The sequence below is a fragment of the Dipteris shenzhenensis genome, chromosome 13, assembly GCF_047967505.1.
Source record: "Dipteris shenzhenensis isolate YYH24624 ecotype China chromosome 13, Dip_SZ_1.0, whole genome shotgun sequence".
NCBI lineage: Eukaryota > Viridiplantae > Streptophyta > Polypodiopsida > Gleicheniales > Dipteridaceae > Dipteris > Dipteris shenzhenensis.
The window spans coordinates 13,847,140-13,860,753 of record NC_141608.1 but is presented as its reverse complement, the minus strand read 5'-3'; the positions used below and the strand labels follow the sequence as shown (position 1 = coordinate 13,860,753).

The 13,614-nt window shown below is 42.6% G+C and overlaps 1 protein-coding gene across 1 annotated transcript in view; it reads right to left on the bottom strand.

Annotated features, from left to right (window-relative positions):
- Nucleotides 1-13,614, bottom strand: part of LOC147895059 (protein serine/threonine kinase) — a 61,032-nt gene that overhangs the window by 8,652 nt on the left and 38,766 nt on the right. Inside the window, exons 8-9 of the mRNA XM_087383567.1 lie at nucleotides 2,752-2,825; nucleotides 2,506-2,553 (exon numbers count right to left, since the gene is read on the bottom strand). Coding sequence (XP_087239693.1) covers nucleotides 2,506-2,553; nucleotides 2,752-2,825 — 122 coding nt within the window. The remainder of the gene's footprint in view (nucleotides 1-2,505; nucleotides 2,554-2,751; nucleotides 2,826-13,614) is intronic.

Genomic DNA, 13,614 nt, shown 5'->3' with positions numbered 1-13,614 from the left:
AGGTAAGGGTGTTCGAGGCGCGGGTGAGGTCTACATCATCTCCAAGTAGGGCCAAAAGCTCCCAGGCTAGGTGGCTCACATAGACTGGATCAAGGGCACAGTCAATGTGGATTTAGACACGAGTGGGGGTGGGAGGGGCCCTCCCTGTGATTGGCATAGTAGCAGAGATACAAAAGGCTAGGTATGAATGGGGTTAAAAGAGAGGGGAGAGGTACAATGTACTAGTGACTATAGTCCATAGAATATACTGACTAATCACCATCGACAATCAAGTAGATTCTACCATAGTTGACTCCTCATGTGCTCTCCTATGTGCTTGTATGAGCTGATCTCTTTGTCTCTGGGCCTCAAGAAGGAAAATAGCCACCCAAGTTAATCTGGATGTGCCAGGAACTCCTTGAGCAGACTGAAAAGTTCTTGGGTGGACCGAAACCAGTACTAAAAAGACAAGGGTGCCGTCCACGCATCTCATAGTATACAGGGCATCTGAAAGCATTTGCCTCAATCTCCCGCATATAACATAAAGTGCAAATCCGTCTCTCGCAAAGAGAGAAAGAAACAAAGTTTATTAAAAATTATTAAAGTCTATTAAAGACTGATGGGTCTATGAGAGAGAGAGAAAAAAAACCTGATAAAATGAGCAAAAGGATGGAGCTACATAGCGAGCATCCTATACCTATGCTAGAGAAAACTGTGTAGACATAGTCAACGATATTATCATACATGTCACCCTAGTCATAAAACATAAAACATTCCTGGCATCAACATCACCATGGAAGATGCAATCGGATCAAACGTCAAGATACACCCGATGATGAACTAGGTAGTGTAGGCAAGAAGCCCGTGATAGATCATTGTTTGCTATATGTATGAGAGATATGTCATGTCCTCCTGGTATCTATCTGACGCTTGACGACCGCCCCGATAACCCCCCCGACCTGAAAATGGAAGAAATATCGGTGAGTGTGATCTGTGTGTCTATCCTCTGTCGAGTGTGCCGCATCTTGATCTCGGAGTCCCTGCCTAACCTGCTATCTGTGGCCAAGGGGGTAACATGCTCCGATTGGAAGAACTCCGTGATCATACTCTGGGATGAACCACGTAAGCCCCCCCGCTCCTGTCTTCATGATCTGATGAGACGCTCCCCATGTCGAACCACCTCATGAATGAAAGCGGCCAAGCATCTCTGGTTTGGGTATGAGAGGAGTATGGAGAGGCCCTCAAATCTGTCTCTGAAAAGGCAGTGGTATCATCTACGGATCTCATAGTAGACTGGGCAACGAAAGACAAAGTACTCCTCTAATTCCACCTCATGTCGATCACATAGTGTGCAGATACAACTCTCTCTGGGGATCCCATCCACTTGTCCACTCTCGATACAGAGTCGGTGTGGGATAATGAAACCCTCCTCAGACGTGTGCAAGCGGTGGTTCTGATAGAAACTGAGCTTCATGGGAAGCTCTATCTGTGCCAACCAAGTCCTGCATGTGTAGCTGTAAGAGATCCTCTCGGATGATTGGGTTGAGCTCATTGCCCTGAAACGGAACAAACGGGGCATCAGTGCTGTACTGAAAGGGAGGCAGCCTGTCTATGTGGAAACCCAATCTCTCAAACCATATGCATACCAATATCTCTGATCACCCTGAGCTGCCAATGCCATAGAAGACACTAATGCCAACCAAGGTAGCCCGCGTTGCCTTGCAGCACAAGAGCCATATGCTCGCACACGGTATAGATAAGTGATAGTCTGAAAAAATCTACAAACTTTGAAAGAAAACTAGGGAGAATTCCACTCCTTAATTAGACAATGTTGGCTGAAAATGCAATTTAGCTTGAAGAGAGGCTGAATCATGGGTGTTATTGAGCTTCGTCAATTCAGCTCGAAAACATGCATGTGAGCTTGTGCTTTGCCCGTATAAAATCAAGAGATTATGCCCATATCTGGCAGAGACAACATAACGTACATGCTGATAAAAGTGTTGTTTTTCCTGTCACGCTGAATAAGAAGCTCATCTAAGGCTAAAAAGGTACCCACAATTTTGGTTGACTTTCCTTTTGTCGGAGCTCTTTAGTGATGCATAACTATGGGAAAAATCAACATCCTGTACATATGTGTCCTTTAGAACCATCAATTTATCATGACAAAATACACTTATACATTTGATTCTTAGTGTACAAGAGAGTGCATCAGTAACAGCATTCTCTTTTCCAGGAGTACATGGCAGCCCACATAGAAACCCACATGCTACCTGCATCAGAGCCCCAAAGCATAACAATCCTGTAAATCCCATTGTCCTCCTCATATGGGACGTAAGTGTGACCTACTCTAACATGTTCTAAGACAATATTTGCATTTACTACATAAACAAAAGTCACTTCACTCAATGCGTCTCTTGAGAACGATTGCAGATGCCATGTCTTGACCTTTTTCATGCATGTAGACCTTGCTGCAAAAGAGTCTGCAATCAAGAGACCCGAATCACAAAAACATTTCCAGCGACTCACCGTTTGTTGAAAAACTTGAATATGCACTCCACATCTCGATTGAAGTACCTGACATTTCAGTGACATTTTTCACAAAAAGCAGGAGTTATGAACTTAGCTTTTCAGGCCCTTAAAATTCTATCTTTTGATACTAAGAGCTTGCCGAGCTTTGACATGCAGAGCTCTATGACTAAACGACACAATTTCTTCCTGTACATTTCAAAATCAAACATATCTGGAATCTACCAAGCTATGTTGGAATAGTACATTTCAGCATTGCGATGTGAAACCGACACCATCTGTGGGAAATCAATCATGGTTACAGCCTCCTTGTCATCAATCTGCCCAATCAAAACATATTCAACTCGAAAAATGCATCACGTCACAAACACGAAACACCTCAAAGAGTTACGAAATGAATCCCTGAAACTTTGAAATGATGCACACATAATAATAATGACATAATAATATGACAAATTGATTTCCAAAAAAAAAAGTAATTTTACAGCAAAATTTTGAAAGACTGTTCATGTAAGGCTAGAGGAAATTCCAAAAGGTAAATTCCAACTTAAATTTATCTTATTAACTTTTCTAACATCCTATCTCCAGTTCTCTATCTGTGTTTAAAATCCTGCTGAATTATGTGGCGGGAAGTTACCGTTGAGCCAAACCACTAAATGCAGAGAATACTTGCTAGCATATGTGAAGGGAGCCAAACAAGGCATATAACATGGAAGATATTGCTCAAGACGCAGTTCATACTATACATCAAGTGATCTACAACACTACCCAGGAAGAAGTCAAGTCTTTACTGATGCTTCTTCGAAGTGAACGCCTTGTAATCAAGTTAGAAAATTGGCACTTCGAGCATTCTTGTCTGGACATTCTCCTTTTTTCGAGAGGAAGAACGGATGTCTCTTCTACCTGCTAAGGCTGAAGGTGTGAAGTACGGAGAGAGAGTGAGAGTGCAGGTACAGGACGAGTCGAGGAAGAAATCACGTCAAACATAGATTGATGGATAAGGTACCTAAACACAAGTACAAAGTACTTGTATCTAGGCCTAGGACTAAGTGTCCTAGGTGTCACATAGGACTAAGTGTCCTATGTGGCATAGAACTAACACTATAAGTGCCTACACTTATGCCTACAAGGCACACACCATGGCCTATAGGGCATCACTAGAACCACCAAAAGATGGCCTACAAACACCCCTCCATGGGATGGGCTGAAGTACTCTGGAAACGTCTCAGAATACCTAGTAGTTTCTAGTCATGGTGGCACATGTTCATCCAAAAGGATATAGCCACCAATGAATGTACAAGGAATGTCAGATCATGTAACAAAGGGAGCCAAGTGTAAAGCCTGTCGGAAGACTTCGAACTTGGGACGAGGAAGTGCCTTTGTAAACATATATGCGATGTTGTCCTCTGTGGGAAGATAGGACAACTCTATGTCTCCTGCTGACAACCGTTCCCGAACGTAATGATAGTGAACCTTAATATGCTTGCTACGTGCATGAAACACTGGGTTATGCGCAATGGCTAAAGCACTCTGGCTGTCAGTGTAGACAATAGTAGAGGATGTCTCGCAAATACCAAGATCTGTAAGTAACTGTCGAAGCCAAACACACTCTACTGTAGCGATGAAGGCTGCCCTGTACTCAGCCTCACAACTAGACGTGGCAACTCTTGGTTGCTTCTTGCTGAGCCAAGAAATACATGAATTGCCAAGCAAACAACAATTGCTAGTATGTGACACTCTGGTGTCGGAACATCTTGCCCAGTCACTATCCGTGTAAGCATGCATGGTAAGTGAACCCTGATCACCATAGAAGAGGGCTAAATCTTGAGTGCCTCTGAGATATCTGAAGACTCTCTTCACTGCCTGCCAATGCTGTGAACTGGGCATGTGCATGAATCTGCTGAGCTGAGATACTGCATACTGTAAGTCAGGTCTGGTGTGACATAAATAAATAAGGCATCCAACAGCCTGCTGATAAAGAGTGATATCACATGGTGGGCTCCCATCATGAGCTGAGAATTTGAAGCCAGGGTCCACTGGAGTAGAGATTGGCTTGCAATCCTCAAACTGAAAACGATTAAGGAGCTGTCCAATATACTTGGACTGAGACATCGTGATACTCCCCTCAACATGAGCAAACTGAATGCCCAAATAATAATGGAGCTGTCCCATGTCTGACATGTCAAAAATCTACTGCAAATCAGCCTTGAAAGCTGCAATTTGCTGAGTATCTGGGCCCGTGAGAAGCATATCATCCACATATAAAATCAGCACTAAAAAATCAGATTTACTCCCACGGAAATAAAGAGTGTGTTCTATAGGACTATTCTAAAAACCAAGGAATAGTAAGTGTGCATGAATTTTGGCATACCATGCCCAGGGTGCCTGCTTCAAACCATAGAGGGCTTTTCCAAGCCGGCATACCTTATTTTCAGAATTAACAACCTCAAAGCCAGAAGGTTGTGTGACATAGACTTCTTCCTGCAGATCCCCATGAAGAAAGGCAGTCTTGATGTCAAGTTGGTGCACTTGCCAATGATGATGGGCTGCAATGGCAATGACACATCGAATGGTAGTAATCCTAGATGTGGGAGCAAATGTCTCCTCAAAGTCAATGCCTTGTTGTTGGGCATACCCTTTTGCAACAAGATGGGCTTTATATCGATCTATGCTGCCATCAGATTTCCTTTTTAATTTGTAGACCCACCGCGTTCCAATGGCATGCTTGCCAGGTGGGAGATCTACTAATTCCCAAGTGTCATTTTTTGAAATAGATTGTAACTCAGCTTTCATTGCATCCATCCACTCTTTGCTGTCAAAAGCATCTTTATGGCACAAAGGCTCTTCATTGCAAGCTGTAGCAAGGATTGCAAACTCAAGAAAGTGACCATGCTGTCTATTCCTTGATCTTGTCCGGGCAGCAAAAGGCTGATCTTGTTTGCTGTCCCTCAATGTGTCAACATGCCATCTAGGAACTTGCCTTTGCTGTCTATTGACAGCTCTTTCTTCAATGACTGCATCATCAGTAATGGGATCATTTTGTGCAGGAAGAGAATCCTGCAAATCAGCACGAGGTGGTGGCTGATTATTGCTTAGTGGAGGGCCTGCAGGAGGCTCATGTTGCTGCTCAAAATCCTCTTCTGATGATGGTAGAGGTAACCAAGATTCAAAGGCATCAAACATGTCAATATCTGGCTTTGCTTTGCAGTCCACAAGAGGAGACGCTGAATGTTCAGCAAAGATCACATCTCTACTAACAATAATCTTCCCAGTATTTGGTTGATATAACCGATACCCTCTGCTCTCCTAGCTGTAACCAATGAATATGCATTTGATTGCCTTGTCATCAAGCTTATGTCTCAGCTGAGATGGTACATGAACATATGCAAGAGACCCAAAAACTTTCATGTGTGAAAGTGAAGGCTTCCTGCCTTTCCATGCTTCATAAGGTGTAATAGTCTTTAATGCCCATGTAGGTGATCCATTCAGCACATAGTTGGCACACATTACTGCATCAAGCCAAAATTTATTGGGGAAAGACTTGGCCTTAAGCATGCACCTGGCCATCTCCATTGTGGACCTGTTTTTCCTTTCAGAAACAAGATTCTGCTGAGGAGTGTAAGGAGTAGTGCATGAGTGAATAATGCCCTGTGAGGATAGAAATGCATCAAACTCCTTTGACATTTACTCACCCCCCCTATATGTGTTGAGGGTGACAAGCTTGCATCCTGATTCATTCTCAACCATATTCAGCCATCTCTGAAAGCATAAGAAAATTTCAGATTTGGCCTTTAAAGGATATACCCAGCAATACCTTGTGAAATCATCAATGAGAGTCATGAAATACTTGTATCCTCCAATGGCATTTGTCCTCATTGGGCCACAGACATCGCTGTGTACTAGCTGCAATTTCCTTTGTGAGAGTTTTGGACAATTCTTTTGAAAAGGAAATCGATGCATCTTACCCAAAAGACAGCCCTCACACACATGTTTAGAAACTGTGTGAGTCTGAGGTACATCATTTGCCATTTGCTGTGAATGTAACTTTGCAAGAGCTCTATAATTGAGATGGCCCATTCTCTCATGCCAAAGATGAGTTTCAGCAAGCTGTGAATCTGAAATAGCTAATGCTTCAGCAGAAAGTGCAGCTGAATGATGATCAAGGTGATAAAGCCCTTTTTGCAAGGTGCCACTGAGAACTATGGCATTGTCATCACGAAGATCATATACTAGGCATCTGTAGCCATCAAAAATTACTCTGAAACTTGAAGTAGCAATTGCTGAAATTGAAATCAAGTTGACTTCAATGCGAGGTACAAAAAGAACATTTGTCAGAGTGACAGGATGGCTGGAAATGGATGTGACCTGCACATCTCCAACTCCTTTTACAGCATATGAAGCATTATTAGCACATGTAACAGTCCCCCCTCCAGGTGCATCAGCTAGAGAATGAAACATCTGTCTGCAAGATGTGACATGCTTGGAAGCACCACTATCAAAGTACCAGGACTGAGCACCATTAGCAGTAAAGAGTGCATCAGCTTTGGAGGGATCAAATGAGATCCTGAAGAGCATGTCCATGTGAAGAATCTGCTGGCTCATGGGATTCAATGGCATGTGAGGCATTAACTGTCAATCCTGCTTTCTTTTTCTCCAAAGCAATGCGCTTCCTACATTCCGAAATGTCATGTCCAGGCTTGCGACAATAGTTGCATCTTTTCTTCTTTCCCTTATCTGCTGTATTTTTAGATGTTGCAGCTGCTATCTGTAGAGGAATTGCACCTGCTGTGCACAGATTTTGGCTTGCCCATAGGTTTGGAAGCCTTGCCTCTTCCTGTCTGCTGTGAAGCAAATGCATGATCAGGAATAATGGCTTGTCTGTTAGCTCTACTTTGCTCTTCCTGCAAAAGCAAAGTAACTAGCTGATCAAAAGAATAGTGGTTTGGATTACCCATGGCCACTAATCGAAGGGTTGTAGCAAACCCTTGATATGTATCTGGTAGTCCATTCAATGTAGTACTGACAAGCTGTGAATTTGGCACCATCTCATCAATGTTGGCAAGCTGTTCCATGAGGTCCTTGACCTTTGTCAAATATGCATCCATTGACTCACCTTCATTCATATTCACTTCCTGTAATTGCCTTCTCAAATATGCAACACGAGCTTCATTGTGAATCTGATATAGAGAAGCCAATTTATCCCAAGCATCCTTTGTTGTCCTGCAAGACCGGATGTGTGGAATAATGATTCTCTTGCATGAATGTGCATTTGCATCTCTTGCATCCCATCTTGACTGTTCTTGAGTTGGAAGAGCAGCAGCAGGAGTGCTAGAGGAAGAGGCATCAGGAGGAGTACCACCTGCAGAAGGACCAGCAGTAGAAACAACCACTGTAGCATTGGCTGGCCTCAGATCAGCCCCAGAAACAATATTCCACAAATGCTTTGCAACAAGAATATGTTTCATGAGATAAGACCACATCGGATAGTTGATGCCATCCAACTTATCATCTTCACGAAGAACTCCAAATAAATCTTGATTGTTCCCAGCCATAGCAACTGTGATAACCTCTAAAAGACCTGAAAACCCAAAAGCCTCAAGGCTATCACTGCAAAAAGCTGGCTGTCCCAAAAATGACAGCAAATATCTGCAAATTTCTGACCCAAATCAAAGGGCAAATGCAGATCTGACCCAAATGTGATTGTGACAGGCAATGTTCACTGCAAAAACAGCAAATTTGGTAAAAGCCCCAAATTTATTGAGGGCAAATAGGCCAAAAAGAGGGCAAATTCAGAAAAGTCCCAAATTTTGCTGAAATTTTGCAAATGTGACCCAATGTATGCAAATCTGACTCAATGTCCTGCAAATGTAGCTGTCTGTCCTGCAATCTGACCCAATGTACTGCAATCTAAACAAGAAATTGTAGAACAAATCCCAAAACTCCAATTTCTTGGTAGAAATTGCAATTAAAGGAGGTGAAAGGAAATGAAAACCCCAAATTTTCCAATGTCCTGCAAAAGCCCCAAATCTGCAAATGTCTGTAGATGACTGCAGTGAGACCAAGGACCTGACTCCAGCCAATGCTAAAATAGGTACAGAACCTGTGGTGAATCTGTACGGAATACCCAAATGAAGCTGTACGGAATACCACTAAAGGTACGTAGTACAGGAAGCTGGTACAAAGTGCTGACGACTGAAGGTACAGTGAAAGTACCTTGTACTCCTACGCAGGTACAGTTGTACGGCGTAGGTACCTTGTACGACGAAGGTACGAAACGGCGTACGGTATGGACGTACGACGGATCTATCACAGCATCGTACGTACGACGAACTGCAGGTACGGGTGTACGATTTCAATACTGCGTACGGCGATGCACGACTTCAGTACATCGATGCAACGGCTACGTGCAATATGACGCAGGTACGGCGAAGTGCCCGGATTTGCAGTACAGTAACTACGCAGAGTACGGAGCAGATAGCGCTGAAGGGCCTCGAACAGGCTGGAAGGTACTCAAATATGTACGAAAGGAACGGACTGTACGATGCCTACTTGTCAACCAGCGGGGCAAAAAAAATCTCCAATGAGCAATGGAGGCTCAGGGCTGAGGAGAGCTAGAAGGCTAGAGCAAGACCTGCTCTGATACCACTGAAGGTGTGAAGTACGGAGAGAGAGTGAGAGTGCAGGTACAGGACGAGTCGAGGAAGAAATCACGTCAAACTTAGATTGATGGATAAGGTACCTAAACACAAGTACAAAGTACTTGTATCTAGGCCTAGGACTAAGTGTCCTAGGTGTCACATAGGACTAAGTGTCCTATGTGGCATAGAAGGCACTAACACTATAAGTGCCTACACTTATGCCTACAAGGCACACACCATAGCCTATAGGGCATCACTAGAACCACCAAAAGATGGCCTACAAAGGCATTGGTCCATGTATTGTAATATGTTATTAGCTGCTATAGCTATCCTTTTGTATTTCTTGCTTTTAACTCCATTGTTCTCGCACACACAAAAAAGATGGATGCTTTACCCACACACTCAACTTGTGGACCTTTTGCTAGCGTCGATGTCCCCTGGGAAGTGTTAAAGGGTCGTTTTTGACCTGTTAAATTATGGCACGTTAGCTTTCCTTCGCTAAAACAACCTGCGAGATATACCCTAGGATGGTCGTACGTAGGCGCTGTTGGAGACCTTCTCTGTGAGAACAATCACTATGGACGCTCAAAGACGTTTTCACATCATCGCAATTTCGTTAAGGTTGCAGGAGCGTGGACGTAGAGTGGAAAAGGACAAACGGACGTCGTCAAGATTGCAGGAGTTTATGACTTTAGTCTTTTCTGTACACACTCCACATAGTAGTTGATTGTCACAAGGCTTTCCAGGCAAAGACTAACACACGTTTAATGCTTCACTGATTTGCCATACGAAGGCTTGTTGATGATTGGGTGAAGTTGAATTTGATGGTATAGAGAATTCCGTCAATCAATGATGGAATCCCGTTTTCTCCTTCTAAAAATTGAAGAAAATGGGCAAAAATCCATATTAATGGCGTTTTATGGGGTTTTCATCATCCTTGCTCACTTGGACATAAAAGTAGAGCAGCTTCGGCATTCTTCTACAAACTAAGGACGACTTGATTAGGGGGCTTTCTATTTCCTCTTTTAGTTTATGGTTTATGTTTGAGTTTTCGGGTATTTGCCATATAAGTTCCCGTGCACTTATTTAAGATTGCAGAGATTTTCCTAGTATACCGAAACCGTATGTGTTTCAATTGTGAGTATTTGTATCATTTGGATAGTGGGTTTTTTTTTTTTTTAAGGGGCAAAGCTATTGCAATGGAAGTTGAAGAACAAGCTTCTAGGGTGGATCCTGTAGAATCGGGAGTCCGGCCGACCTCACAGGTGTCGCACGCAGCAAGCCATACATTGTCTGGTAGAATTGCATTATTGGAGGATGCCTTGCAACATATTCTAGCTCAACAATAGCAAGCAAATATAGGGCAATCCGAGCTAAGGAAATTGGTTCACAGTATGTCTACTAGACCATCTCATGAAGAGAAAGGTAAAGCTCCAATGGAGCCTAAAACCAGTGTTCATACGATCGAGCCTAAAAGGGCTAAGGTGTCTAATATTACTAATTATAGGCCAAAAAAGTATTCTGGTCGGATGTCTGACTGTAGTTCTGATATCATAGAGACCTGGTTACACAAATGGGATGAGGTCTTCACCATTTGTGTGATATGAAGAAAATCCACAAGGCCACCTACATGTTTAATGAGGCAACGGATAGATGGTGGATAAAACAGCAAAAAGATGGAGTGACGTCCACTACTTAGGAGGGGTTTAAAAAAGAATTAAGAAAACACTTCTTACCTCCTGACGAAACATCCCGAGCTTGGGATCAGTATAGAAACCTTCGTCAGAGACATTTATCAGTGGCTGAATACACTAATAAGTTCAAAGAGAGTGTTAAGAAAATTTATGAACCTCTACCTCAGTCGGGTGCAGCTAAAAGATTTAATCTTTCGACTGGACGATCGGATCAAGATGGAAGTTTGGGCTAAGTATGCGAACATGCTAGATGAAGCCTTGAACTATGAGGATGCCAAAGAAAACAAACCAAGTGGGTTTGTGCAGGTTGGGACTCGGTATGAGTACCCAAAGAAAACTCGGTTTAAGAAGACGTGGATTAGCAAAGGGAGTGCATCACAGCCTAGTGGCCAAGCCAAGCAGGCGAAGCCAGTTGAGACTCCTTCTAAACCAAGTACCACCATTGGAGTAAAAAGAAAAGTAACACCAATGGCAGCCCAGGCTTGGTCGAAGTCTTCTTTGACTCTAGAGCAAAAAGAAAAAGCGAGGAGAGAAGGCTTGTGTTTTGGATGCCTTCAACCTCATCAATGGAAAGATTGTCCATGAAATAAGGATCGTCGGATGGCTAAGATGGTTATCGTAGAATGTGACGTGGAGATGAAGGGAAGTTCCAGAGCGAACAGATGCAGATTCAGTTTGCCGGATCTTCTTAGAGATTAGACTTGTTTTATTGTGTATGTATGTTGCGAAGCTAGTAAACAGTGCACCTGATAATATCCTATCAAAGCCCGCAACAACGGGATATACAGCCTTTAACAATGCGGAGTTAATTAAGATGAAGGAACAAGTAGTCAATCATGACGTCATTGTGTTGTTTGACTCAATATCAACGCACAATGTAATTAACTCCAAGCTTGTAAAGAGGCTGAAATTAAAGACTTAGCCCATTTGATTATGCATATACAGTCAGGATGGCACACATAGCTTGCTCACGCAGATATAGCCCTGGGTAAGGCTTGACATTCTAGGAAGAATCCAGCCATGGATTGGAAAAAGCACATTTATCAATTCAAGATGAATGATGTGTTGTATGTTTTACGAGATGAAAGGGATTTGCCTCAGGGACCGTTAGTTTTCGTAATGAAAGTTTAAAAAACTCAAGAAGAGCTTTTGTTTCTTTCTACAGCGTCGGTAGAGCCGATTGATAGTCCATCGGCTAGCACTCATGGTACCCAAGATGGGGAGATGGCCAAGTTGGCTGATCAAATAGCAGAGAAGTTCTCTAGCTGTTTTAGGGATGAGTTACCTTATGGGTTACCTCCAAAGCAGAATGTTCAGCATAAGATTGAACTAATCACGAAGGAAGAACCTGCAAATAGACCTCCCTATAGGTTTAAGTTTTACCGAAGAAGAGGTGCGAAGACAACTGGAAGAATATCTCAAGCTGGGGCAGATTCAGCCCAATTTCTCATCTTTTTCTTCACCAATGATATTTAAAAAAAAGAAAGACCATACTTTCCATCTCTGTATAGATTACCGAGCACTAAATAATATCACTGTTTTCAGCAAGATAGATCTTAAGTGTGGCTACCATCAGATCCGTATTAGACCCGAGAATGTGCAGCAGGTTTGGACATTATGAGCTTTTGGTAATGCCATTTGGACTTACCAATGCTCCAACTACATTCATCATGCTTATGAACAACTTTCTACACCCGTATATCGGGAAGTTTATAGTACATTTTATTGACGACATTCTTGTTTTCAGCAAAAGTATTGCTGAGCATCACGAACACTTGAGAATAGTGTTCAGTACTTTGAGGAAAGCTAGTCTCTATGTAAATAAAAAGAAAATTGTACTGTGTATGGTAAGACTTGAATATTTAGGATTCATTATTACTCTTGAGGTGAATCCAAAGAAAGTGGTTGTGATACTGAGTAGTGGGGATCATGCAAAAACGGATGGTCTGACGGAAATAGTCAACCAGATTTTAGAGGATATACTTACAGCATATGTTTCATTGAGGCAACACAGGTGGAACAAGTGGTTGCCACTGTTAGAATTTGCCTACAATGATAGAAAACATTCCTCTACAGGGATCAGTCCGTTCGAGCTGAACTATGGTTATAGACCAACAAATCCAACTACACTTCGAATACCTCAGAAAGTGCCTAGTGCCGCGAACTTTGTGGTTCACATGCGGGAGATGCTAGCACTTGCGAGAACTAACATCCGCCAAGCTATGGATAGAGCTAAGGCATATGCGAATGAAAACAAATCCGTTATGGAATTTAAGGAGAAAAAGTTTTTCTCACAGTTCCTTCACACTCCAAGTCTTTAACTGTAGCAGAGTGTGCTAAGTTATCACCTCGATATTGTGGGCCGTGGTTAATTCTAAAAAGAATAGGCAAGGTGGCCTATAAATTAGAATTCCCACAAGGTTGTAAGATGCACCCAGTGTTTCATGTTTCTTGTTTAAAGAAATTTTTGCATGCAAGTGACTCGCTAATCGAGGGTGTTGTTTTGTTTGAGGAGGTAGTAGATAATGCAAGGCGCAAACCAACAAGAATCCTAGACCGAGGAACAATGCAAGTACGCAATCGGAAGATACCCACGATGTTGGTTGCATGACATGGTTTGCCTCTATCAGAATGTTAGAATTATTATCATATTCTAGGCAGTAGCCAATGTATTATAATAAGTAGATTAGGGGCACTTTTCCCTCTCTGAGGTTTTTCTCCCTAACCACAGTGTAATCCCTAACTACGGTTAGTGGATAAGATAGGGTTTTGTCACT